We start from the raw sequence: 27,866 nt of genomic DNA on the forward strand, positions 1-27,866 counted from the left end.
GCATAATACTAACCCAGCTTTGTAAAGCACTCCGAGATACTCTGATGAAGGACACTAGATCAGTGTGTTGAATGTAGTGGATTATCATACATGAATGTATGCACCGCCTGCTTAACTTTCTCTTTATGTCATTTCAGGCATCTTGCAAGTACCCCAGCAGCGATCAGCCCACACAGATTACTGGAGCCACCATCATACACCTCTATGCTCCCAAATGGCAGTAATGTCACCCAAGACCGGAGTCTACCCCCTGCTAGCCCAGACTCCAGGTGAGTTTAGCTGTTGGATGAACAGATGATTGCTGCACAGGTTGGAGGATAATGCTGTATCGCACAAGACTTAAAACCATTTCCCCAACTAATGCAGTTGTCTCCTCTGTTACATCAACCGCCTTGCTAAACACATGTTGCTACAATGTAAAACAGCCCCTGGGGATGATATTGCATAAGTGCTGTAACTCATGTGGATGACCTAGCTGCAGACTGAAGACTTCACGAGCTTTGTTTTTAAAGGGGCATGGTGGAGAAGGGAAGGAAAAAATGGTGAAGGATGGGGAGAAGAATGGAAGAGACTGGGACTCCACGTAGAGAAACAAAACTAGAGTGATCATTATTTAAAGTCATAATTTACCAACAGTTACTGCACTGTGGTATCCAGGAGACCACAATGTTCTTCTGTCCTCTACATAAGGAGATAGTGGTGGTGACTGGAATGCCATTGGGCCGGGAGGGGCTGGTGGTGATACCACTGTTTACTCAAATTCTGATCTGGTGGATTGTTTCAGCATCAGCAATCCCTCCAGATCACTCCACCCAACCCTCCCACCCTGTTGCTCCATTTGTCTCCTCTCTCATTGTGTCCCTGTGCCTTTGTTATAACCCCTTCTTATGCCTGGACCCTCTCAGTCAAAGATGGCAAAGAGCTTGAGGGCAGGGGGCAGCTTGATCCTTGAGCACTGAACTCCCAGTTCCTCTTGCTACTGGCTGGGAAACCTCTGAGTGAGCCTTTGCTGCTGTGAGGGAGGGGAGATAGGCCTCGGGCTTCTACTCCAAGTAGGAGACAGAGATAGGAAGTCTAAGCTTCATGTTTAGAGAAGGGAGACTGAGGAACAGAATGGTGAATTAATTTGCCTTTGTTTGTCCAGTGAGTCAGTGGTAAAGCCAGGATTAGAATTGGTTGGTTCCTGACTGCCAGTCCCATTCTCGTTCCACACAGACCATAGTGCCTTTCCAGGGGTTTGTCTTTTTTACCTGTCTAAAAAGGTAGCGTTAATTAGTTCTTGAAAACTTGTGTACATAGACAGTGACTTGGTCTGGTCTTGAGAGATGCAAAACATGCACAATCCCTTTGAAAGGGTATGAAGCGGTTCACTTTATCCCTTGTCCTTTAGGCTGCAGAGTTCTTGCTTTTTTTGTGGATAAACTTGCTGGTGAAATACACTGACTCTTCTGTTTACATCTTAAAGAGCTCATACATTTCCACTATATGCTGTCCAGCCGGCCACTGTAATTACAGAAGTTAATTAACATGCTGTAAAAATGTTGAAATGGTAGGCCTCTGTGGATTAGGTTGTACTGTGTACTTGTACCATATTGGAGTGTGCTGAAGGGAACAGAGTGAGTGCATGAGAGAGAGACAGTGCATAATAGGTTGCCAAGGGATTATGCATCATCTGCCCACACCAGTAAAGAGGCAAGCCCTATAACCCCAAGTGAGTGTGAAGCTATGATGAGTTGTAAAAGCGTTAAAGCCCTTCACATATGGGAATAAATGTGTCTTTCCACGCTAGCACAGTTTGGTGTTTTGACTTTAGCAGTGTTTTCATTTAACGCTCTTAATAACACAGTGGGAAAACAACTGTGAGGAGAGAGAAAGCAAACTGCTAATCTGATTCATTTTCTGTACATGCATCAGGCCTACAGCAAAATATACAGGCATGTTGTCAAATCCTCTTGCAAGGAAAAATGATGAAGGCTTGGATGAGAGTTGTTCATAGGCAGGATGGCAATGCTCTTGTATAGACTCCCTCTAGTGCTTTTGTAAAACATCACTTCAGAAACTTAATGCTAAGACCTGTGGTGGGTTTTTTTGGTTTGCGTATTGAGGTGAATTAATATTCTTTTATTTTCAATTCCATGCGTCCAACATTTGGGATGGCAGAAGCAGTAAAATGAAAAATCGCGTGCGGTAAGCGTATGGTGCAAATGTGAATTACTGGCCTGTGGGCATAGCAAACAAAGCACTGTCTCCTCACCTCTGGGATTAGGGCCAGCTAATGAGTTGGGGAACTCATTGGGCAACGTCCAAATCATATGTGTAATTCATCACATTCATCAGTTACTGCCCTAGTTTGAGCTGTTATGGAAACCGAACCAACTGTTATCCCTAAAAGCAGGCGGCCTGGAGGCCACTGACACTTAGTGTGGTGGTGCTCAGTACTGGAGCTGGTCTGTGACTAGAAAACAGGCATTCCATGGTTCTGCTCCCAGGGCCAGCCCAAAGCACATGTCTAGTGGGTGGCTGCACAGGGACCTGCATTCTTTCAGCACACCTCTGCCCTTCTTTTCCTTTGGTGATCTCCTCTCTACCTTGTAAGGTGAACTTCAGGGCCCAACCCTCCATGGTCCCACAGAAGAAAGCCCCATGATCCACACTTCCTAGATTTCAGATAGCCTCTGCCAGTTACTAATCTCTCCCCTCATAAATGTGCTGTGTGGGTTTCTGTCAGAGGCTCCACTTATCTTCACACAGGGGCCTAAACAACTTTGGTTGTTATTGGTCCCTTAGCCAGTGCAGATGTGGAGCCAGATGCTCAGCTGGTGTAAATCAGTGCAGCTCCATTGACTTCGATGGAGCTAGGTTGATTTACACCAGCTGAGGGTCTGACCCAGAAAATTAATTAATTAATGTTAATCACCACCATACAACATGCGATGGAAAACACTGATCTGCTGCACTGTCACATGTTAACATGGAATTATGTATCTTAGAGTTGAGAATTTGTTTTGCAGTCCAGTACAGATGTTCTCTGTATGTATAAATATCTCCTGTCTGTGTGTTCCATTCTATGCATCCGAAGAAGGGAGCTGTAGCTCACGAAAGCTCATGCTGAAATAAATTTGTTAGTTTCTAAGGTGCCACAAGTACTCCTGTTCTTTTTACATCCAGTATAGAGAGTGTACATATGAGACCCCATTACAGTCCAGTGCTTTAATCCTCAATTTATTTCGTTTATATAACTCTTGGTTCTATGCACTATGATCTCATTATTCCACTTTATTGTCCTGTGTTGAGCATGCTTGTTTTCTGTTCTTTTCACTTTACCAGAGTCACGGGGTGGGGAATTTGTCTTGGTGGAAGGAAAAGAGGAGAAAAGTAAATTCTGAAGAGAAGCCTGGCCATCCCTACCTAACTATAGACACTAATTATTTTCCCGGGCCCCTACAGCAAGGGGTTGAAGATGTGCTAGATGATCAGAACTGATTTACAGAATGCTTGGCTGGGGCAATGCCTGGGGGAGAGATTTCAAAGGCACAAATGGCAGTTAGGTGCCCAATTCCCACTGAACGTCAATGAGTTTACAAGCACTCAGATTCTGTGATGACAGGGGCCATATAACCCCTGCTTGCCCCACCCAATTCACTGGCATTTGTTTTTCATGCTGAGGAACTTTTCAGGAGTCCTGTACTATATGATTGTTTATTTTTATTACATTTATGCCTACAGGCCCAATCAAGGATCAGGACCCTTTGTGCACAGCCCGTATCAGACTTATCAGTAGAGTCTAGGGTGATCAGATGTCCCATTTTGATAGGGACAGTCCCAATATTTGGGGCTTTTTCTTATATGGTCACTTCTTCCCCCCACTCCCTGTTCTGATTTTTCACACTGCTGTCTGGTCACCCAGTAGAACCCCTGATACAGACTTATTACAACTCACCAGGGGTGAGGGATGAGTTAACAGAAAGACATCAAGCGTTTTTCTTGTCGTTCGTTATATATCTTGTGTCATAAATGCCACATCATAATCCGTCGCTATTCATGGACACAGTGTAAGACACTCCGAATTGCCTGTTGTTGCATTGGATTGTATCACACTGCAGTCAGACATGACATGTTCATGATTACTATATGGAGATCGGGGTTAAATTCCAACCTGAATGCTATTTATTTTTAGTTTCTGTTAGGAGACAGATGCAGGGCTGTGTTCTAGAATAGCAGAGCAGGGAGCTGACCCTTCAGAAACTAGTATTTGCATTGGCACTGATATTTCTGAAACACCCAAAGCTGCTGTTTAATCTTAGCCTGGATTTACAACTCCTAGTAATTGCTTTGCTGTCCTGTAATTATGCCTGGTGGGTATTATGGGGAGCTAAAATGAGATCACTGTTAGGGGTAAGCACGTTGCTTCAGCAGGGCACCCCCAGGTCACATTGACTTCAGCGAGAGATGTGAATGTTCAGGACTTCTCAGGATCTAATCCTGCTCGGATTGAGGTCAATGGCAGAATCCCCATTGCTGTCCATGGGCCAGGGTCAGGCCTTCAGTGAAGATCATTTCCTGGTGTTTTTTTCTGGGCTTTATGCCACTATTGTATCTCATTCTTTTGATTCTTTCCCCCTCATATTTTGAATTTCCTTATTTTTTAATTTCAAAGGCTCTGCCAGTTCATAACCTTGTCTGCTCCTTAAACCATTCTCCCTTCTCCCCCAAAGACATTCTAATCACAGTGTTATCACAGGTAATTGCATTCCACGCAGGAATCACTGGGCAAAATGCTCTGGCCTGGCTTGTGCAGGAGGTCAGATTAGATAACCAGAATGGTCCCTTCTGGCTTTAGAATCTACGAATCAGTGTTTTCTTTCACACAATAGGCCAGAACAGCTGTTGTGTTAAGATGGACTTTATTGAATGTCTACTACAGTCTCTTAAAAGTTTCTATGCGATTTCTTGTTTACAATGGGTATTTACTGGTATGAAACATCTTCTTTGCAGTAAATGTGCATCAAGGCATTTTTTTCCCCTTAAACAAAGTGTTTGTTATAGATGCTGGATTCACGCCCTTGGAGACTGAAATCTGGGTAGTCCCAGAACAAGTGACAACCCAGGCACTATCATTGTCATGCTAAGCTGTGTCCACATTGACCTGCAGGCAAGCTGCCCGTTCAGGCCTTGGCCTCTGTGTTGATTTACCACAGTAGAGGTGGCTTTGTGCCACAGAGACCTGAGTGAAGTGAGACTGTCAGCTGCTTCTATATAGGCTACCCAACAGCCAGGTTATTTATTAGCAGTATTACAGCGGTGCTTTTTTTCTCCAGCGCCCATTGTGCTAGGCACTGTACATATGCATGGTCAGAGATGGTCCTTTCCCTGAGGAGTGTACACTCTAAATAGACAAGACCGAGAAAGTGTGGAAGAAAGGAGGTATTATTCATTTCCTTTTACAGAAGGGGAATTGAGAGAGAAAGAGACTAAGTGACTGGCCCAAAATCACCTTGGGAGTCTGTGCCAGAGCTGGAAACTGAAACCAGATCTTCTAAATCCCAGTTCAGGGCCTTGACCACAAAACCATCCTTTGATTCTGCCTGGATGTGTCTTCTAGACAACATTAAAATTTCCTTATGAGCCTCACGGATCTTCTATTAACTAAATAGATCTTTGTAATTGTTGTAAATTCTTCATTTTATCCCAAAATCACTCACTGAGAGACACTGTTTATTATGCTGAACATAGAATTGGCAAACAGGAACTCTTTGAGGTCGAATCCCGTCTCTCCAGCTGATTCACTCTGTAGCATGAACCTCTGCTTTTCTTTCCCAGTCTGTGATTGATTAAATACATTAAAATTAAAGTGGGTGCTGGCAGTTTTGTTTACTACCTCCAAAGGAGTGTTGTCATGTGTGGAAAAAGTGCTGTGTAACTGCTGAGTCTGATGATTTATTTCAGGCTCCTGATTGACAATATTACTGGTGTCATTGAAGTCATGTTAAACAAAACTCACAGTGTATGGTTTTTATTACCACGAAAGAATAAATCCATTCTCACTCTCAGCTCCAGAGAATCACGTGCCACTACTGGGTTATCTATAATGTCCTCGGCTGGTGCATTTTCTACAGAAAGCTTGTCTGCCCGGAGCCCAGTTCCTAGTCCTCGATACTCCGAAGAGGCCAATGCAGAATGTGGGGACATTGGAGGAATCAGCAATGGAATGGAAAGTTTGAAAGGTCTGAATTGTTTCCCAAAATAATCTACTTTTTTGCTCAGCCTTTGTAATAAGGGCACGGTAGTTATTGTGTAGGTCAGTGATACTCAGACTAAGGCTCGCGAGTGGCTCTTTAATGTGGCATCCGCGGCTCTTTGCAGTACATGATATTAAAACACTATGTGATTTAATTATTAACCAATCCAAGCTATTAACCAATCAGGATGCTTTTTCTGTGTTATTAACTAATTGTAGTTTATAAAATAATAATACTTGCTCAGCCATTTTGCTCTGAGAATAATATATATATAAGTATAGGCATATAATATATATAAACTCAATATTTCCCCTTTCATAGTGTTTAAATAGGAATATATAGTACTGTAGTAAATGAAACAATGAACTCACATGACTGTGGCTCCTTTGGCTTATATTGATCGCTAATTTGGTTCCTGAGCCACTGAGGTCTGAGTATCAGGGTATAAGTAAATCCAGATTACAGCACAATTACATTGTCTCAACTTCTAATATTACATGTCTTAAGAACACCAAATGGTGGTAATAAGTGTAGGCATGTAGTTAACTTTCCACTTCTATGAATTTCCTGGTAACTGTTTTTCAACAGAAAATTGAGTTTTCAGCTAAATAAATTTTGTGGAAAATTTCAACTTTTTATTGAAAAACAAAACACAAAAAAATTTCAATTAGAAAATTTTGCTGTGAAGCTTCATGAGAGTTGTAGCTCGGGTGCCTCATGCCCCCATCCTGCTCTCTGGGCTGAGTTCCCCAGCAAGACATCTTCCTTTCCCTTTGGCCCTATAAGATCATTTGAACGAGGGGTCACAGGCTCGGTATAGATCCGTTCTTCCTGGGAAAGTTCCAGTTGAATCACACGCAGATTTCTCAGCTGGTGCAAGTTTTGAAAGAATGTCTGCTTGCTGTGGTGCTTGCGAAGAAGTGGAGTACCCGAGAGGAAGGCCAATGGCGGGATTATATAGTGTTGTTCAGTGAGAACAATCTTTATTTCCTTGAAATTGCTTACTACCTTGTTTGTTAATCCTTGCAGACGCTGAACTTTCTAGTGACACTCTTGAAAAAAAAGCCAGCAAATCCAAGTCCAGTTCTCCTCGTGTGCCCCAGATTGCAAACCGACCCGGCTCCGACACCAAACCCGTCCTACCTCCAATCCCATCAGGGCGGAAAAAGACAAACCCTTGATGGTTGACATCAGCTGAGGCATTGCCTTGCTCAAGCCCATTTCTGCAGTCTAACTTGAATACTGGTTTTGATATAATTTCACACACACACAAAGAAAAGTCTATCAAAGAATATTATTTTTCTGAATCCATCTCTGATTAATTCTGAATCACTCTTCTCTTTAAAAAAAGTTATTTATTTGTAATTTTATTAAAAAGTACTTTCTGCTTTTCCCAGAGCTAGAAATGATTTCCCCAGCTGCTCCCCCACTTGGAAATGTCACAGAATTCTCCCCGAGATCCATGTGATCAGACCTTCCAGGGATATTTTTTCTATTTCACTGACTTAATTGAGGTGTGGAAGCTTGAAGGCCTCTGATGATAATGTTGCTTATAGTACAGGACTGCTGAATTAGTTTTTGCTAAGAGAGATTTAATGTGATACTTAGATTTAAGTGAGGAAGAGAAACTACTTAATTCCAAGGCAGCCTTTTATAGAAGCTATATCTTTAGAAATGAGAAGTTATTTTTAATATACATGGATATTGAAACAAACAACTCACAAAGGAATCATCAGAAAAAAATCTTTAATTAATTTGATTTTGCTAAAGTTTTAACTATTTTCTGATTATGCTGAGATCTGTTTTTGCCATATATAATAGAAATGGAGTCTCAATATTAAACAAAACTCAGACATTAACCTTTTTCATTATTAATTTATATGACTATATATATTTACTTTGTTATATTTACTGAACAAATAACCCGCTCTGATAAGCTTGCACTGTGAAGCCCTATTGCATGTGCATGCACTTTGCAAATGTGAGAAGACATGATCTATAATCTATTATACCAGAGTGGATTAAACTTTGCTTGTGGAACTGCTCTGGATTTACCCCAATGTAACTGATCAGAATTCGGCCGGGGCCCATAAAATCTAAATTAGACAAAAAAAGAACAACAGATCATGGCATGTAAGGGATAAATCCAATATCCTGAACTTAATAAATACCCCGCTACCCTGCTATAATGCGACTTGATATAATACGGGTTCGCGTATAGCGCAGTAGCAGCGGGGCTCCGGTGGCGCTTTAAAGGGTCGGGGGCTCCGGCAGCGATTTAAAGGGCCTGGGCTCCCCGCGGCCGGAGCCCCGGGCTCTTTAAATCATTGCTGCAGCCCTGCCACCACTACCCCAATATAATGGTGTTTCACCTATAATGCGACTGCGTTATATCGGGGTAGAGGTGTATTATAAAAATACAGTGATGCTTGTAGAAGAACCCAACTTTAGGAAGTTTACTATCTCGTGAGCAACCTAAAGTATCCCCAAACTGCAGCTAGCTCTGTGCCACTTCCATGAGAAGAAACATCTTTTCTGAGGAACCAATTTTTACAGCACGTTTTGCATGAACAGAGCCAAAATCGGGTCAGATATGCAAAGGTATCATCCTCAAGGCAAGTTCCCAAAGGAAGCGGCACCCTTACAGCTTGAGCCCACCAGGATCCTATCTCCAGCTAGGTCCTTCAGACGGGCTGGCTGGATGTTCAGTCTATGTCAGTCATTGGTGATCTTACCGCTTTTGGCAACCAAGTGATCGCTGACCATGTTGCGGATTCCGTGGTAAATGTGCAACTGCCAAGGTGGTTAGACACCTAAAGATGCAGATAGGTGCCTAAAGAGATTTTTCAAAAGTGCCTATGCAAATTAGTCACCTAACTTCTAGTTTCAGTAGGAGTTAGGTATGTAATCTGTTTAGTAATATTTGAAAATCCCATTAGGTGTGGCTCTGCATCTGTAGGTGCCTAAATACCTTTGAAAATCTGGTCCCTACTGCTATTCCTGCTCCACTGCTGATTTACACTGTAACCTGAGAATGTCACTTAACTTCTAAGTATGTCATTTTCACTGTTTTACCAATGAGGATAATTATATCACTTTACCTCTCACTATTGCTGTTAGGCTTAAACAATTAAAGTGCTTTGAGATCCTTGCGTGATAGTCACTATTATTATATAATGTTTATAATTAACAAAAGAGAAACATACCCTGAGAACACAGAATTCTGTAGCATCCTTGTTTAAGTAGCTGTATGCAGCATATTCTGGAAACACAGACTGTAGGTACTGACAGATATCTCCTCTCACACCTCATGACTGTGTGTTTTTCCATGAGATTCCCTATACATAGACCTCTGTCCCTATCCCAGTCCTCCAAGTCACAACCCTTTCCCCACATTCAGATCCCCCCTAAACACTCCGACACCCACCAAATTGTTCACTTCCATTTAAAAACAGCCACCACCACCTCCATGTTATTCCTTCCTCTGTGCTAGCCAGGGTGACCTGATCTTTCCTGTATCTTAGGGTATGTCTACACAGCAACTAGACACCCATAGCTGGCTCTTGCCGGCCAACTTGGGCTCGCTGGGCTTGGGCTGCAGGGTTGTTTCATTGCTGGGTAGACTTTTGGGCTCAGACTGCAACCTGAACCCAGAAATCTGTGGCAAAGAAACAGCCCCACAGGCCAAGCCTAATGACCCAGTCCTGCAAACACTTATGCACATGTGTAACTTTAAGCCCATGAGCACCTTTTGACTCTATGGGTCTACTCAGGTGTAAAGTTATGCACACACTTAAGTCTTTGTAGGATCGGTGCTCTTGATTTTAATCTCTCCCGCGCAGGGCTTGTCGTGATTTTGGTGCACTATCCAGTTCTGAGTACACTAGTCATGTCCAACTTATAACATTACTCTTATTTCCCAGCTGAGAGGCCCCTGGTCCTGCCATCAGCTCTGCATGGGCAAAGCTTTGCTGGGTGAGGGCATATGTTAGCTCACTTACATTTGTGTGTAAGGAGAATTTCCGGTTTTGAATTCTCTTGGGCTCGGAACCTGCAAACACTTATGAATAAGAATAGCACAATTGAGTTCAATGCCACTGCTCAAGTGTTTGCAGGCTCAGAGCCTCGGCTAGTAGGAGAACTCTTGATTTTAAAACTAACAAGACAGGTGTTGGTTTTTGAAATGTGATGGTGTCAGTTCAACAATATATTCATGTGCACTCTCCCCTCACCACCCTTCCCCAGGCGTGCGCACACACTCTCCCCGGGCCTTCTCCCACACAGGCTGAGGTGCTGTGGATTATGAAGGCCCAATCAGAGATGTGGAGACAGCCGGTTGAGCTTCAAGAAAGGCAGATGGATGCTAGCCTCCCCCTGCAGCCTATGCAGCACTGCCTGCCAGCACTGCCCAGTTCTCAATCCTCCTCCCCCAAATGTTCTATGAGGTGGGGCGAGGGGGAGGGAGTTCGGTAGCCCTTGCCCTCAACACCAGGGGAGGGTACAAGGAACTGACCGCACCCATTCTCAGCCCTTTTACGATTACTGCAGTGCACCCGCAAACAAGCTTTCCTTGTTTCTCCCCTCACAATCTTATCAGTCCTTTTGCCCAAGGTTATCTTGCTTTTTTTGCTGTCTGTGTGGATAATAAAACAAAACGGATTGAGAAAAAAAGGCTCTTTGTTCATTCCCCACATGGTGGTTGGTGGGGGTGGAGTTTACAGGGGCGAACAGGGAATGGAAGGGAGCATTTGGTAGGGAACACCACAGTAAGTGTCACATTACTGTGATTCATTGCTGAAACTGGTTTTCAAAACCTCACAGAGATGCAGAGCCCCTCAGTGGGCTCTGCCCTGGTATCTATCTGGCTGCTCAAAATTGGCTGCCAAGCGCTCAGCCTCAACCCACCCCCACTGGAAACTTTGTTTCACAGATATTATGGAGCACACAGCAGGAACCAATAGCAATGGGGATATTGCTTTCACTGAGGTCTAACCTCATAAGCAAACAGCACCAATGACCTTTTAAACATCCTTACTGCTGTCCAGGGGGCCGGTGTACGGTTTCATGAGCCATGGGAGCAAAGGGTAGGCTGGGTCTCCCAGGCTCACAATTGGCATAGCAACATAATTAATGGTTGTTCTTCTTCGAGTGATTGCTCCTATGCATTCCAGTTAGGTGTGCGCGGTGCGCGTGCACGGCTCTTCGGAACATTTTTACCCTAGCAACTCCGGCGGGCCGGCTGGGCGCCCCCTGGAGTGGCGCCGCTATGGCGCTGGATATATACCCCAGCCGGCCCGTCCGCTCCTCAGTTCCTTCTTACCGCCCGTGACGGCCAGTTGGAACAGTGGAGTGCTCCTTTACCTCCACAGCTCGAGCGTTTCTCTGTTTGCTACATGTATATAGTTGGTTAAGTTAGTTGAGTAGTTAAGTTAGTTGTATAGTTTAGTTAGATATAGTGTAGTAAGGGAATTAGGGGGGTTTACCCCTCTTCTTCCACAACCGGTGCGGGCTCATGCCCAAGGCACTGGGCTTTAAGCCCTGTGTGGCCTGCCAGCGGCACATGCCGGTCGGGGACCCGCACAACTCCTGCCTGCGCTGCCTCGGGGAGACCCATCGGCCAGATAAGTGTCCGATCTGCACGGCGTTTAAGCCGCGCACTAGGAAGGAGCGGGACTCTCGCCTAAAGCAGTTCCTTATGGACTCGACACTTCGCCTTCCCGCGCCGACCCCAGTGGCACCGAAGTCGTCCTCGGCGCGTGGCGCACCAGCGGCCCCGAGCCGCTCCGGTACCGAGACTGCTCGAGCTCCGCAGCCGGCACCGGCGTCCCGGCACCGTTCCCTCTCTCCCGCGAGGAAACGGAAGACGGCGCAGACGGCCTCTAAGCCTCATGCTCCGGAACCGCTTGCCCAGCCACCACCGGCACCTCCGGCACCGGCTGTGGTGGTACACAAGCCGTCCACGGTACCGTCGACTCCGGCGCCGCAAGAGCCATTGAGTCCGGTACCGCCCTGCTCCCCGGTGCCAACCGCGGTAGAGCTACATCTCCCGTCCACGCCCGAGACCTTCTCGACGGCGAGAGAGCTCATCGAGCTCACAGAGGCACCACGCCTCCGGCCCCCGGCACCGCCGGTGCGGGCTGTTCAGTCAGCGGGCAAGCCGGAGATGATACGGCCACCTTCCCCTGACGGACGGGATAGATGGCGCTCCAGGTCCCGGTCCCGCTCCCGGTCCCACAGATGGTCACCGCCACGCCGATCCAGGTCCCGGCACCGTTCACCATCGCGGTACCGCTCCCCGTCTCAGCGCCAGTCGCAGTCCCGGTACCGCTCGATTTCGAGGTACCGGTCGCACTCCCGGAGACGCTCCCGGTCCCGGACACCCGACCACCGGTACCGCAGGAGGTCCGGCTCCCGGCACCGCGACTCCCGAAGCCGTTCCCGGCACCGTCGGTCGAGATCGCGGTCGAGCTCCCGGCACCGAAGTGGTCGATGGTCCCACTTGCCATCCCGGTACCGCGACGACCGGCACTGATCCTTGGCATTGTCCAAGGACAGACTGCTGGCATCCATGGCGCAATCTATCAGTGCCTCTGCCCCCCCTTGGCCTTCTCATCAGCCCTCAGTCGCCTCTCAGACGGGCAGCGGGAGAGATCTCCGGGCCGACCCCCAAGGCCAGGACATCGGTCCGCAGCAGTGGGGTTTTTGGGTCCCCTGGGCCTACCACAAGCCCCAAGGGCTCCCCTTCCCCCCGCGACCCACGGGCGCCGAACGCAGGGTGACGGAAGCCACGGTGAGCAGGCCTCCTCCATCACCATCGGGTGAGGTCCCGTCGCCACCTGGTCCCGCAGAGCATCTGGGGTCCGAGGCGGCGTCCCACCCCATGGAAGAACCACCTCCAGACGTGGTGGTCCAGGGTCTGTCCTCGTCATCCTCGCCGGATGAGGTGGTGGCGGGGGCTTCTACGGCGGACCCCCCTCCGATTGACTTGCGGGCCCACCAGGACCTTCTTCGCCGGGTGGCGAAGGCTATTGACCTCCCCGTGGCGGAGGTCCCGGAGGATGACGACCCCGTGACCAACGTGATTGGAGCTGAGGCCCCGCTGCGGGTGGCCCTCCCATTCATCCGTACTATCCAAAAGAATGCCACTACCATCTGGCAGTCACCGGCGTCCGTCCCTCCCACCGCACGTGGAGTCGAGCGAAAGTACTCGGTTCCTCCCACCGGCTACGAGTACTTATACACCCACCCCACTCCGGACTCCCTCGTGGTGCAGTCCGTCAATGACCGAGAGAGACATGGGCAGCCAGCCCCGGCGCCAAAGTCTAAAGACGCTAGGCGCATGGATCTGTTGGGCCGGAAGGTCTATTCAGCAGGGGGTCTCCAGCTCCGGATTGCCAACCAGATGGCTCTCCTCGCTCGCTACACCTTTGACATCTTTGTGTCCCTGTCAAAATTTTCGGTGCTAATCCCAACAGCCTCACGTCAGGAGTTCTCGGCCCTCCTGGAAGAAGGCAGGAAAACCTCCCGGTCCTCCATCCAGGCTGCTCTGGACTCGGCGGACTCAGGAGCCAGAACCCTGGCCTCAAGGAGTGACCATGAGGCGCATCTCCTGGCTGCAGTCCTCCACCTTGCCGCCTGAGGTGCAGTACACCCTGCAGGACCTCCCCTTCGACACTCAGGGTCTCTTTTTGGAGAAAACGGACTCCAGAATTCAGACCCTCAAAGATGGTCGAATCGCCAATCGCACCTTGGGTATGCACACACCGGCTACCCAGCGGAGGTCATTCCGGCAGCAGCCCTACCGGCCCTTTACTCAGGCCAGGTCGCGGCCGTATAATAGTCGGCGAGGCAGCCTGAACCGCCGTAGACCATCGGGCAACAGGCGCAACCAGGCTCAGGCGCCTTCCAAGGCCCCGCAAGGGCCCAAGCAGGCATTTTGATGGGACGTCCGAGGACAGCCCATCAGACTCTTTACCGGATCCTTCCCCATTATTTTGCAACCGCCTTTCCCACTTCCTCCCGGCGTGGTCCCAAATAACAACGGACAACTGGGTCCTTCATACAATCCAGTATGGTTACCGCCTTCAGTTTGTTTCGCCCCCTCCCTCCCACCAACCTTCCCCATCCCTCTTCAGGGACCCCTCTCACGAGCAATCCCTCCTACAAGAGGTCAAGACTCTGTTGAGCTTGGGTGCCATAGAGGAGGTGCCGCTCGACATGCGGGGCAGGGGATTCTATTCCCGATATTTTCTCATCCCCAAGGCGAAAGGAGGTCTCCGGCCTATACTAGACCTCCGAGAGCTCAACAGGTACCTGCTCAAGCTCAAGTTTCGCATGGTAACCCTGGGGACCATCATTCCCTCCCTGGATCCGGGAGGCTGGTTTGCCGCCCTCAATATGAAGGACGCGTACTTCCATATTGCGATTTACCCTCCCCATCGACGCTACCTGCGCTTCGTGGTCAACAGCGCGCACTACCAGTTTGCGGTACTACCCTTCGGCCTGTCCACCGCGCCGAGGGTCTTTACCAAGTGCATGGCAGTGGTTGCCACCGCCCTCCGCCGTCGTCGCATACACGTCTACCCGTATCTCGACGACTGGCTGGTTCGCGGGCCATCCCAACAGCTGGTAGCAGATCAAATGGCTGAGATACTATCCCTGTTTCGGTTCCTGGGCCTTCTCATCAATGCCGAGAAGTCCACTTTAACTCCATCACAACGAGTGGAGTTCATCGGAGCGGTCCTCGACTCCAGTTTGGCCAGGGCCTGCCTCCCTCGACCTCGGCACCAGACGATGGTCTCCATCATCCGGGACCTGCATGCCTTTCCCACGACAACGGTTCGGTCCTGCCTGCGCCTCCTGGGCCACATGGCGTCCTGCACGTTCGTGACCACGCACGCGAGGCTGCGCCTTTGCCCACTTCAATCTTGGCTAGCATCGGTGTACCGCCCGCACCGCGACCCCATACACATGGTGGTCACAGTCACGAAACCAACCCTCGATTCGCTCAGCTGGTGGCTGGACCCAGAGGTCGTGTGTGCAGGAGTCCCGTTCCGCCCTCCCCGCCCATCCGTCACCCTGACCACGGATGCCTCAGCGTTGGGATGGGGGGCTCACCTGGGCGACCTTCACACCCAGGGTCTCTGGTCGCCCCAAGAGCTCTCCGCATCAACGTCCGGGAGCTGCGAGCGATCCACTTGGCGTGTCACACATTCCGCGCCCGTCTGCAAGGCCGCTGCGTGGCGGTGTTCACGGACAACACGACGGCGATGTTCTATGTGAACAAGTAGGGCGGAGCCCGCTCCTCCCTGCTCTGCTTGGAAGCGATGCTCCTGCGTGACCCACTCGATTCGCCTGGAAGCGTCCTTTCTTCCAGGAGTGCAGAACACGCTGGCCGACCATCTCAGCAGGTCGTTCCTCTCCCACGAGTGGTCTCTTCGTCCAGATGTGGTGCACACGATTTTCCGGAGGTGGGGGTTTCCCCAGATAGACCTGTTTGCCTCCAAGGAGAACAGGAAGTGCCACCAGTTTTGTTCGTACCAGGGTCGCTCTCCAGGCTCCCTGTTGGACGCATTCCTCTGCTCCTGGACAGATCACCTCCTCTACGCCTTCCCTCTGTTCCCGCTCATACACCGGGTGCTGCTCAAGCTTCGCAGAGACAGGGCCCACCTAATACTCGTCGCTCCGGCCTGGCCGAGGCAGCACTGGTACACCCTGCTGCTCGAGCTCTCCGTTCGGGATCCCATTCCCCTTCCATTATGGCCGGACCTCATCACGCAGGACTTCGGCAGACTCCGCCACCCAGACCTACAGTCCCTCCATCTTACAGCTTGGTACCTGCGTGGTTGACCCACGCGGAGAGGGACTGTTCGGCGGTGGTACAGCAAGTCCTGCTTGAAAGCAGGAAGCCTTCCACTCGCTCCACCTACCTCGCGAAATGGAAGCGTTTCGCGCTCTGGTGCGATCACAGAGGCCTTAATCCCTTCCTAGTCCCTATCCCTACAATCCTGGACTACCTTTGGTACCTTAAGGAACAAGGACTCGCGGTCTCCTCCTTGAAGGTACACCTGGCAGCCGTGTCCGCCTTTCGTCCATCCATGGGAGGTCGATCCATCTTCTCCAACCAGATGGTTTCCCGCTTCCTTAAGGGCCTGGATCGCTTGTACCCGCCGATACGGCGTCCTACCCCGGCCTGGGATTTAAACCTCGTTCTGGCCAAGCTTATGGGAGCGCCCTTCGAGCCCCTGGCCATGTGCTCCCTACTCTATCTCTCCTGGAAAATGGCCTTCCTCGTCGCGATTACGTCGGCAAGACGAGTTTCCGAGCTTCGTGCCCTAACAGTTGGTCCACCATACACTGTCTTCCATGGAGACAAGGTGCAGCTTCGACCACACCCGGCCTTCCTCCCTAAGGTGGTGTCGGCCTTCCACCTCAACCAGGAAATCTTCCTTCCGGTCTTCTTCCCGAAGCCGCACACCTCACCTCGTGAGCAACAGCTTCACACCCTGGACGTCCGCAGGGCCCTCGCTTTTTATATCGAGCGGACGAAGCCCTTCCGGCGTTCGACCCAGCTGTTTGTAGCGGTTGCTGATCGCATGAAAGGCGAGCCGGTCTCCTCTCAGCGGATTTCCTCCTGGGTGACGGCATGTATCCGGACATGCTATGAGCTTGCTCGCGTGCCACCATGCCGCCTCACCGCTCACTCGACGAGAGCGCAAGCCTTGTTTGCCGCCTTCCTCGCCCATGTTCCCATCCAGGACATCTGCAGAGCGGCCACCTGGTCTTCTGTCCACACCTTCGCTTCCCACTACGCGTTGGTGCAGCAATCCAGAGACGATGCAGCCTTCGGCTCAGCAGTCTTGCACTCTGCCACGTCTCACTCCGACCCCACCGCCTAGGTAAGGCTTGGGAATCACCTAACTGGAATGCATAGGAGCAATCACTCGAAGAAGAAAAGACGGTTACTCACCGTAGTTACTGTTGTTCTTCGAGATGTGTTGCTCCTATCCATCCAGACCCACCCTCCTTCCCCACTGTCGGAGTAGCCGGCAAGAAGGAACTAAGGAGCGGACGGGCCGGCTGGGGTATATATCCAGCGCCATAGCGGCGCCACTCCAGGGGGCGCCCAGCCAGCCCGCTGGAGTTGCTAGGGTAAAAATGTTCCGAAGAGCCGTGCACGCACGGCGCGCACACCTAACTGGAATGGATAGGAGCAACACATCTGAAAGAACAACAGTTACTACGGTGAATAACCGTCTTTTTTGCAGTCTGGACAGAAAGTCCCTGCTTGCAACTTTCTGAACAGACCTGTGTTCCTAAAGATGCACGCGTCATGCACCTTTCCCAACCATCCCACATTGACATTGGTGACATGCCCCTGTGAGCCACCTGCGCTTGCACCACCACTGAGAAGTAGCCTTTTCAGTTTGTGTATGCTTTGGCAAGGTGGGCTGGTGCCAAGATTGGGCTATGCAGGCCATCTATCGCCCGACTGCAGTTAGGGAACCCCATCACGGCACCACCATCCACTATGGCCTGCATGTTGCCCAGAGTCACTGCCCTTCTTAGCAGAAGTCAATTAATGGCCCTGCACACTAGGATCACAACAGCTCCCGTGGTGGATTTACCAACTGCAACTTGATTCCCCACTGACAGGTAGCAGTCTGGTGGTGCAAGCTTCCATAGAGCGATCACTACTTGCGTCTCCACTGTCAGAGCAGCTCTAATTTTAGCATTGCTGTGCCTCAGGGCTGGGGAAAGTTCTGCCCAAAGTTCCTGGACTGTGGCCTTCCACATTCGAAAGTTCTGCAGCCACTGCTCATCATCCCATATCTGCATAACGATCTGGTCCCACCAATCAGTGCTTGTTTCCCAGGACCTGGAAGGGTGTTCAACTGTGTTCAGCAGATGTGCAACTGCCACCAACAGCTGCGATGTGGTCACTCTGTGGCTTGCAGCAGGGCTGCTTGTGTGACATCACAATGTTCCACATGGCGGCTCCTGTCTCAGCTGTAGAAATACTGCAGGCTAAGGCACAAGGTGTTTGTAATGCTCACAACAAGAGTGCACAGCTGAGCAGGGTCCATGCTTATTGGGCTATGGCATCTGCATGGCTAAAAGATGCGAAAAAGCCTTGGTTTGTTTGCCATTGATCGCAGGGAGGGAGGAAAGTGCATCATGGGAGGCTAACACCAGGTTCCCATTACCACCCATGACAATGTTTTGGTCCCATGAGGCATTGCAAGCCCTACCCAAAATTCCGTTTGCACTAGCTACCTGCAGTGCGGCGCACCGTGCATCAATGCAAGCATGCTGCTGACACAGTGAGCATGGTGTGGACACACAAGATTGATTTGCTTAATTCAGAGATTTGCTGTCAACTTACATAAAGTCGACAATGTTGTAGGGTGGCTATGGCTTAAGTCTCTGAGTTTTACAGAGGGCAGTAGTACAAGCTGGTTAATTTCCCTTTTTGCCCCCAAGTAAACATTCAGCTGTCAGAAGCGATGCCCAAGACTATGGTTTCTTGCTTTGTGAACTCAAGATTCAGCACTTCACAGATAATTTATGTAGTTTTTCACGGAACCTGTGAAATTAAGTATTAGTCCCATTTTACAGATGGATAAAATGAGAGCAGGAATGATTTGCCAGTCTCACTGGGTGTAGCGTTGAGACTAGAACCCAGAAGTCCTGGCTCCCGGTCCCCTATTCTAACCCCCAGACAGTGCTAATACATGAGGAGAGATGAGCAATGCAGTTTTTTTTTTTCCATCAGTTATGCAAAGAGAAGACTGGCATGAGGAGCACACAGCCGGTAGGCGCTCAGTTTGTAAATACTTCCTTAAATACAGTAAAAACAAAGGAAGGCCATTCATCATGGTTTTGGGTGATGGTGGCAAGGAGAAATGGCCTGAAGCAAAGGTATGGAAAGTGTGTTAGCCATTAAGACAAGGGTCTGATCTCTATTTGGACTAGACAAGCTACAGTTAGGTGGGCAGTGATTAGCAAGCATGAGTTAAGCAATTTACAAATGAGGCTAAAGGTGGATAGGATCCATAGGCATCAGTGGTGGTGGAACAGTTTTTTATAGTGGGAGGTGCTGAAGACAGAAACCCTGGCTTTGGGTTATTACTACTTCAAGCCCTGGGGCATGGCCGTACCCCTGTTCCAACACCGATGGTAGCCATCTAGTCCAACCTGCTGCACACTTTGTGGTGGACAAAAAGAGTGGGATTTTAACTGGCCTGATTCTCCAGCACTTTACCCCTTGCAGAGTCTTTTACAGCTGTGCAAAGTGGGTGTAAAAATGCTTCTGCATAGGGGTAAATGACTGCAAGATGCAAAGCAGGGGAGAAGCAGGCCTTCCTCACTCCAGAACATGCTAGACTCATAGGGAACAACTGTGTGAACTATGAAAACCCACCCTATGGGCTCTTGGCTGGGTATAAAAGCCCAGGTATTTGCATATCTCTTAAGAAGGCCCAACAATCTCAGCTAGTTACCAAAAATGTATTTTTAACACAGCTGCACAGTCGGATCAGATACTAACTGCAGGGCTGTTGTTGTTCATTTCTACAATATGGCAAAAGAAAGCACAAATGTTTCCAAAAATACCTGTTTAAAGAATATTGTTGCATTCCAGTGGTGGCTAGCTAACTTCTGTTCCCTCGGGAGCTTGTCTAATTGAATGCGCTGCATAATATGCTGTTAATTTGGCAGCTGTCAAAGTGAATTATAATTTTTTTACAGTAGAGGTAGAACGCTTTTTTGCTGCAAAGAGGGTATGTCCTTGGTTACCTTTGATTCTCTTTATTCTAGGGCCAGATGCTGAATGGCTGCAAACGTACTGGGGGTCTGATTCTGCCGCCCTCGCTCTCCCTGTGGAGTGTTACCTTAACCCTGACTCTGCAGACGGATCCACACACACTGACTGTGGGGCTTTGTGCTGGTACAGCGCCTGCCCACACAGATCAGGACCTTAATCCACAAGTTGTCCTACTGAGAGCAAGGGGGCTACTCACGGCATATTTCGTGGGAGTAAAGGTGCCAGAATTGGGCTTCTTAAGACCACTTGTATTTTAATGCCTATACTTTCATTCCCAGCTGTGATCATTCAGAGTCACGTCCTGCACATGGCTAATTTTAGTCACACACGTAGTCACCTTGACTCCCCTGGGGTGCAGGGATCTGAGTTGGTGGATCCAGACTCAGGATCAGAGCCCTAATCAATAATACTTAGCGCTTGACAAGCAATAGCTAATTAAGGAATGAGCAGGGTCCCCAGCAAATCTTACCGTTTGGACAGATCCCAGCAAATATTTCAAGCTTTTGAGCTATTGTTCCTCCTCATAAAAAAAAAATCCCTAATGATGAGTTTCATTTTCATGCCCCGGGTTACCTACATTTTTATTGTATGTGTATTAAGTGTTCCTACCCGTGAGCAAGTATGAGCATGAAAACGTGTCACTGGGACCCCACGGGGCCTGGAGCCAGGACTAGCAGATTCCACTTCAGGACAGGAGCCTATGAGAGGAAACACAGTTTAGTGGCTAAGGTCCAGGTGTCGGCATCAGAAGATCTAGGCCCCAACTCCCTTTAAGTTGCTTCCACAATGGAAAATGGCCCCGAAGTTGGTATGTCTGCCTGGCCACAAGCCCTTGGGGAATCTTGTGTGGTATGGAGCTGGCGTAGCAACTCTTACGCTAACCCTTCTCCTGCAGTCAATGCCGGCTGCTTGGCGTGGCCCTTGGGATGAGAGCAGCCACCGCAACCGAGAGCAGCTCTCAGGCCAGTGTCAGGATAATGCAGGATCAAGGGTTAAAGACAGATTTCCACCAACCCCTTCTTGAGGGATCCACAACCACAGCTTATATTCCGTTCTCTGCCACCCCCTGGCCGTGGGGGGCTGGGTTCTGCTTTGAGTGATTGCTCAGGTGTATTCCACAGTAGGTGGGCGTGCTCCCCCCCCCCCCCGTACGGGGACTGCTAAGGGAAAAACTTCCTGCACCGGTGCATGTGGCGAGCACGTACACCTACTGTGGAATACACCTGAGCAACACATCTCGAAGAACGCCACTTACGGAACAGGAAACTGTCCTTTCCCTATGCCTCAGCTTTCCCATCTGTAAAGTGGGGATAGCTCCTGGCCTGGGAGGGCCAAGCTTAGGTGCCTGCAGGTCGTCCGGCTAGAGAAGAGAAAAGCTTTAGTGTCTTATTTATGCTAACGGAGGCAGTACCTTCAGCCCTAGTAAAAGCGTTAATGCCTGGGAGGCTTTGTGCCTTGTAAAATTGGTCTCTCGACGCTAGCAAGGGTTTTTCCTCAAAGGAAACCTGCAAAACACTTTCAGAAGACAAGCCTGAGAGCTTAAATTCATACCTTTGCTAAACACTAAAAATCATGGGCTGCCTAGAGACACTGGATTTATGGCTTATTACAACAATCCATAGCACACTAACCCCCTACCGCCCATTGCTGCATCCCTCCTTCCATTTCCCCCTGTGATGGGAGGGGGTTTAACTGGCCACTTCACCTTGACTGGTCCCCAATATGTGGTAACGACTTATGCTAAACAGTCTGTTCCACCTAGTGTTTAGCTGTGACACTCTGAGTACGTTTCCCAGACAGGACCAAGACCTCTGTGTAAGCTTCTCTCTCTCACCAACAGATGTTAGACCAGTAAAAGACATTACCTCACCCATCTTGTCTCTCTAATATCCGGGGACCGACACGGCTACAACACTGCACACGTAGTGGAATGGTTTTGGATATCGTCAAGGACTCCAGCCCGCAGTGCACCAGTACATTGCTGCTAAGCAGACAGGCTGCTGTGTTTTGTACCAGTTGGTGCTTTTCCAGGGAATATGACTCCAGCCACTTCTGCAAAGTGTTTGAGATCTGTAGCTGAAAGGTGCTAAGGACTATAATTATAAAATCAGGCAAGATGGATTGTTTCAGCATTAAACAGTCTCCTGGAGGCTGAGAAAAGCTTTTTCACTAGGAGGGTGGTGAAGCACTGGAATGGGTTACCTGGGGAGGTGGTGGAATCTCCTTCCTTGGAGGTTTTTAAGGTCAGGCTTGATGAAGCCTTGGCTGGGATGATTTAGTTGGGGATTGACCCTGCTTTGAGCAGGGGGTGGGACTAGATACCTCCTGAGATCTCTTCCAACCCTGATATTCTATGATTCTATAAATGGATACAAGGAGAAGCAGCAATTGCCAGAGTATTTCTGGGACAGTGCCACGGGCACCGATGTTCAAAAGTGTCAGGGGGTCCTTGGCCACGCCCCTACTCCACCCCTTCCCCCAGGCTCCAGCCCCACCCTGTCTCTTCCCAGCCCTGCTCAGTTCAACTCCCTCCCCCGAGCACGCGGCATCCTCGCTCCGCCAGCCTCCTGTATGCCGTGAAACTCTTCGCGGCGAGCGGGAGGCACAGGGAGGGAGTAGGAGGTGCTGATCCACGGGGCCTGCTGGTGGGTGCCTAGCACCCACCATTTTTACCTGTGGGTGCTCCAGCCCTGGAGCACCCCCCAAAGTCGGCACCTATGGACAGTGCTGTCAGGCAAAACAATGTGTGCGCACATGTAGCCTTCAAAATGCAGGCTCTGCCTCTCCAGCAATTTGGAAGCAGGCGTAACTCTCCAGTGGTGGAAAGTGGCTTTTGATTGAGAGAGCTGGTAGTTGTTAGAAAAGCAGGTCACTTGCAATGGTTTGAAGCAAAGAACCCAGCATGCTCTGGAGACCTGTCGAAGGAAGAAAACATCCACTCCAATGGCAACAGCGCGTGCCGGCACCTGCCATCCGCCGCGCCACCACAATGATTCCAGGCGAGCTGAGCCTGCCTCCAGATGGCTACGGAGTCGGAGATGAAGCAAACTAACATTGCAGTGAAAAGGCAGAGGAGCGTCTTCATTTATGTTTTCTTCCACAAATTCATAAAGTCCTCCTCCTACGGAGTCTTGCTGCAAAGATTGCACAATTCGGGGATTTGCTATTACCGAGGCACACGAGGAGACACAGTGCGTCAAAGTCTGAATGTTTCAAAGACCCAAGCCAGGGAGGTAAAGGGTCTTTTTCTGGCCCTACCTCTCTCGCTCCCCATGACTTTGCTCTCAAAGAGCCTGATCAAATCCCCTCCAAATCAATGGGATTTTTCCTCCCCATTGACTTCAGCGAGCTTTGGATCTGTCCCACGCTCTTGACCTGCGTGCGGTAGATATGGCCATTTCCTGCAATATCCTGGGCAAATCTGATTGAATTACATTAAACCTTATTGAGTTACGTTTCAGTATCTTAGGAATTCATTGTATTAATGCAAATGTCTGTGTATCACTGTGGGATTGTACGTAATGTCTCTAGGGAGGAATCCTGGCCATGTTATGAACTTCAAGGGACTCTTTCAAACCATGTTCTAGATCTGGGTTTCTCAACCCAGGGGTCAGGAACCAAAACTGGGTCATGTGTCAGCACCTGTGGGCTCGCCTCCCTGCTCCAGGCACCACAACCTCAGGGGTCCCAGTGCCACTGAGCTTTGGCCCCGCCACCGTGGCGACGGGAGTCCAGGGAGGCCAAATTTGAGTGAGTGGCAGTGTGTGCGCGTGGAGGTCACAACTCCACTCAGACACATTTGGGCCAGTCAGGGGGACAGGGCCAAACATAAAAATGGCCATCCGGTGTCAGATCAATGGTCCATCTAGCCCAGTATCCCGTCTTCTGACCGTGGCCAGTGCCAGGTGCCCCAGAGGGAGTGAACAGAACAGGTGATGATCAAGTGATGCATCCCCGGCCGCTCATTCCCAGCTTCTGGCAAACAGAGGCTAGGGACACTTGAGAGCATGGTTTTGCATCCCTCCTCATCCTGGATAATAGCCATTGATGAATCATAGAATCTCAGGGTTGGAAGGGACCTCAGGAGGTATCTAGTCCACCCCCCTGCTCACAGCAGGACCAATCCCCAACTAAATCATCCCAGCCAGGGCTTTGTCAAGCCTGACCTTAAAAACCTTTAAGGAAGGAGATTCCACCACCTCCCTAGGGAACCTATTCCAGTGCTTCACCCACCCTCCTAGAGAAAAAGTTTTTCCTAATATCCAACCTAGACCTCCCCCACTGCAACTTGAGACTATTGCTCCTTGTTCTGTCATCTTCTACCACTGAGAACAGTCTAGATCCAGCCTCTTTGGAACTCTCTTTCAGGGAGTTGAAAGCAGCTATCAAATCCCACCTCATTCTTCTTTTCTGCAGACTGAACAATCCCAGTTCCCTCAGCCTCTCCTCATAAGTCATGTGCTCCAGCCCCCTAATCATTTTTGTTGCCCTCTGCTGGACTCTTTCCAATTTTTCCACATCCTTCTTGTAGTGTGGGGCCCAAAACTGGACACAGTACTCCAAATGAGGCCTCACCAATGCTGAACAGAGGGGAATGATCACATCCCTTGATGTGCTGGCAATGCCCCTACTTATACAGCACAAAATGCTGTTAGCCTTCTTGGCAATGAGGGCACACAGCTGACTCATATCCAGCTTCTCATCCACTGTAACCCCTAGGTCCTTTTCTGCAGAACTGCTGCCTAGCCACCCGGTCCCTAGTCTGTAACAGTGCATGGGATTCTTCCGTCCTACGTGCAGGACTCTGCACTTGTCCTTCTTGAACCTCATCAGAAAGCTGGCTAGATTGTTAGGCTTAACAGGTAGTGATCAACGGCTCGATGTCTAGTTGGCAACCAGTATGAAGCAGAGTGCCCCAGGGGTTGGTCCTAGGGCCGGTTTTGGTCAACATCTTTATTAATGATTTGGATGGTGGGATTAATTATACCCTCAGCAAGTTCACAGATGACACTAAACTGTGGGGGAGAGGTAGATATGCTGGAGGGAAGAATCCCATGCACCACTACAGGTTGGAGACTGACTGGCTAAGCAGCAGTTCTGCAGAAAAGGACCTGAGGATCACAATGGACGAGAAGCTGGATATGAGTCAGCAGTGTGCCCTTGTTGCCAAGAAGGCCAATGGCATATTGGGCTGCATTAGTATCAGCATTGCCAGCAGATTGAGGGAAGTGATTATTCCCCTCTATTCGGCACTGGTGAGGCCACACCTGGAGTATTGTGTCCAGTTTTGGTCCCTCCACTACAGAAGGAACATGGACAAATTGGAGAGAGTCCAGCGAGGGCAACGAAAATGATTAGGGGGCTGGGGCACATGACTTACAAGGAGAGGCTGAGGGAACTGGGGTTATTTAGTCTGCAGAAGAGAAGAGTGAGGGGGGGATTTGATAGCAGCCTTCAACTACCTGAAGGGCGGTGTGATGAAGTGGGAATGTTCGTGATGTGTTATTTGATGCTGAGTGGGGCATATTAACCTGGGAAGGTGGCAGGGGAGATTTGCTGGGACGGCCTGCCTTGGGGAAGGGCCGATACCTGAGCACGTAACATGAGAACCCAGGAGGGGGTTGGGGGCCAGGTAACACCTCTGCCTGGGAAACTGGACAAAGGCACAAAGGCTGGGGGAGGAGTGCGGGGGGGAGGCTGAGTGAGAGGCTGAAGGGAGTTTTCAGGTTTAGAGCTGGCTGGAAAATAATGAGGGGCACCCTGACCAACAGGGCTGTGGACTCTTTGGTGCCCCCGGATGGACCTAACTAAAGGGGGTCCTGTTGTCTGTATCGGCAAGACCCATTTTGGACTGTGTTCCTGTCGTCTAAATAAACCTTGTTTTACTGGCTGGCTGAGAGTCATGGTGAATCGCAGGAAGCCGGGGGTGCAGGGCCTTGTCTCCCCCACACTCCATGACAGGAGGTTCCAAAGGGGATGGAGCTCGACTGTTCTCAGAGATGGCAGATGACAGAACAAGGAGTAATGGTCTCAGGTTGCAGTGGGGGAGGTCTAGGCTGGATATTAGGAAACACTATTTCACTAGGAGGGTGGTGAAGCCCTGGAATGGGTTACCTAGGGAGGTGGTGGAATCTCCTTCCTTAGAGGTTTTTAAGGCCCGGCTTGACAAAGTCCTGGCTGGGATGATTTAGTTGGGGATTGGTCCCCCTTTGAGTAGGGGGTTGGACTAGATACCTCCTGAGGTCCCTTCCAGCCCTGAGATTCTATGGTAATTGCACTGTTATCACTTCTGAGGCAAAGGCAGCCAAAGCAGGACTGCTGAGGCAATCTGACTTGCTGGGGAACTCACAGTGCAGACAAGGACCTGTGTAACCTGGAAACACACTTGTCAAGAGGGAGAGAGATGCAGTCTCTGCCCAGGGGAGGTGACAGCTGGGGTGCTGGAGGCCTCAGTGTAGAGCCCATGCTGGACCCCGGGGGGGGGGGGAGGGGTGCAGTTGCCCTGAACTGTGACAATGCAAATTAATTCCCCTCCCCTATTTCCCTTGTCAGTAAATCTCCCCTTTTTTTATTTTCCTGGCCTCTGCAGCTGCTGATTCATATTCACTGTAATGAACGAGGCTCCGCAAAAACGAACTGTGCTGTCAGGTGTGATTTATGAAGCCATCTTTACTGCTCGCAGAATCACCGTCTTCCTCTCTTGTTTAATTTAGTGACAGGAGCCGGTTTTACACCTCAAAAGCAACCAGGATTTAGTCAGATCTCCAAAGGAACCTTAAGATTTTCTTTTTGCTTTACAAGTCCCTCGTTCCTTCGACCCGCCCAGTGGGAAGGGCTGAAGACAGACAAGCACACTCACTGAAAGGCAAAGATTTCACGCTAAGACCTCTGGCTTTTATGAATGAAAAGCCCAGCAGAAGGGCACTTATTAATCCGACCTCTGCAATGTTAGGGGAGAAAGATGATTTGTTAAATTAGAAATATAGACGCCGTAACTGCTCCGGAATGAAGTGCAGCTATTAAATGTGTAATATGGGGGTTTTATAGGCGTGTATGTTAAACGTGAAATTACGGCCAGGCTTTGAGGAGGTCTCTCTGTTAGCACGTTACCCCTTTATAAAGCGACTGAGCCTTCACTAGCGTATAGGAGGCCCTCAGTCATCTGCTTCATCATCAACTCACATTCCCCACTACTTGGCTTTAACAGCGGAAAGCCTGTCTGAGGGTCTGGCTCATGTCTTCATTGGCTGGCGAGAGCCAAATCAGCAGGACTGAACAAAATACGCCCCAAGTACAAAGCACAGCTGCACACCAAGCTTTTCAGAAGTCAGCAGCCTGACTAGGCAGTGGAGTCGATATTTAGGCAACTCAGGCAGAGGCCTGATTTTCAGAAATGCTGAGCCCCCGCACTAAACACTGGCCCACTTAGTGAGTTGGCTAAATAGGGACTTGGGGCATCTCACTTTAGGCACCCAACTTCTGAGAATCTGGGCTCGTGTGTCAGGCGTATGGACAGGTTGCATCCCTGATCATTTTGGCGAATAGCCATTGCTGGACCTCTCCTCCATGAACTTATCCAATTCTTTTTTGAACCCAGTTATACTTTGCCAGCTCAACATCCCATGGCGATGAGTTCCACAGGTTAACAGTGCATTGTGTGAGGTGCAGTTTTGCTTCTAAGGGAGCCGCCAGGTGGGAGAAGGCTGTGGGACAGTTGTAGGGGCTGTAACAGTACAGAATTCTATGACAACATCAGGATGACAATGACTTTCCATCCATACGCTAGGTCCTAGCCCTTCAAA

The 27,866-nt window shown here is 49.6% G+C and overlaps 1 protein-coding gene across 1 annotated transcript in view; it reads left to right on the forward strand.

Annotated features, from left to right (window-relative positions):
* Positions 1–9,391, forward strand: part of LRGUK (leucine rich repeats and guanylate kinase domain containing) — a 76,432-nt gene extending 67,041 nt beyond the window's left edge. Inside the window, exons 18-20 of the mRNA XM_039520617.1 lie at positions 138–269; positions 6,052–6,224; positions 7,269–9,391. Coding sequence (XP_039376551.1) covers positions 138–269; positions 6,052–6,224; positions 7,269–7,420 — 457 coding nt within the window. The 3' untranslated portion in view covers positions 7,421–9,391. The remainder of the gene's footprint in view (positions 1–137; positions 270–6,051; positions 6,225–7,268) is intronic.
* Positions 9,392–27,866: the final 18,475 nt, after the last annotated feature.

The sequence above is a fragment of the Mauremys reevesii genome, linkage group 1 (assembly GCF_016161935.1).
Source record: "Mauremys reevesii isolate NIE-2019 linkage group 1, ASM1616193v1, whole genome shotgun sequence".
Lineage (NCBI taxonomy): Eukaryota > Metazoa > Chordata > Testudines > Geoemydidae > Mauremys > Mauremys reevesii.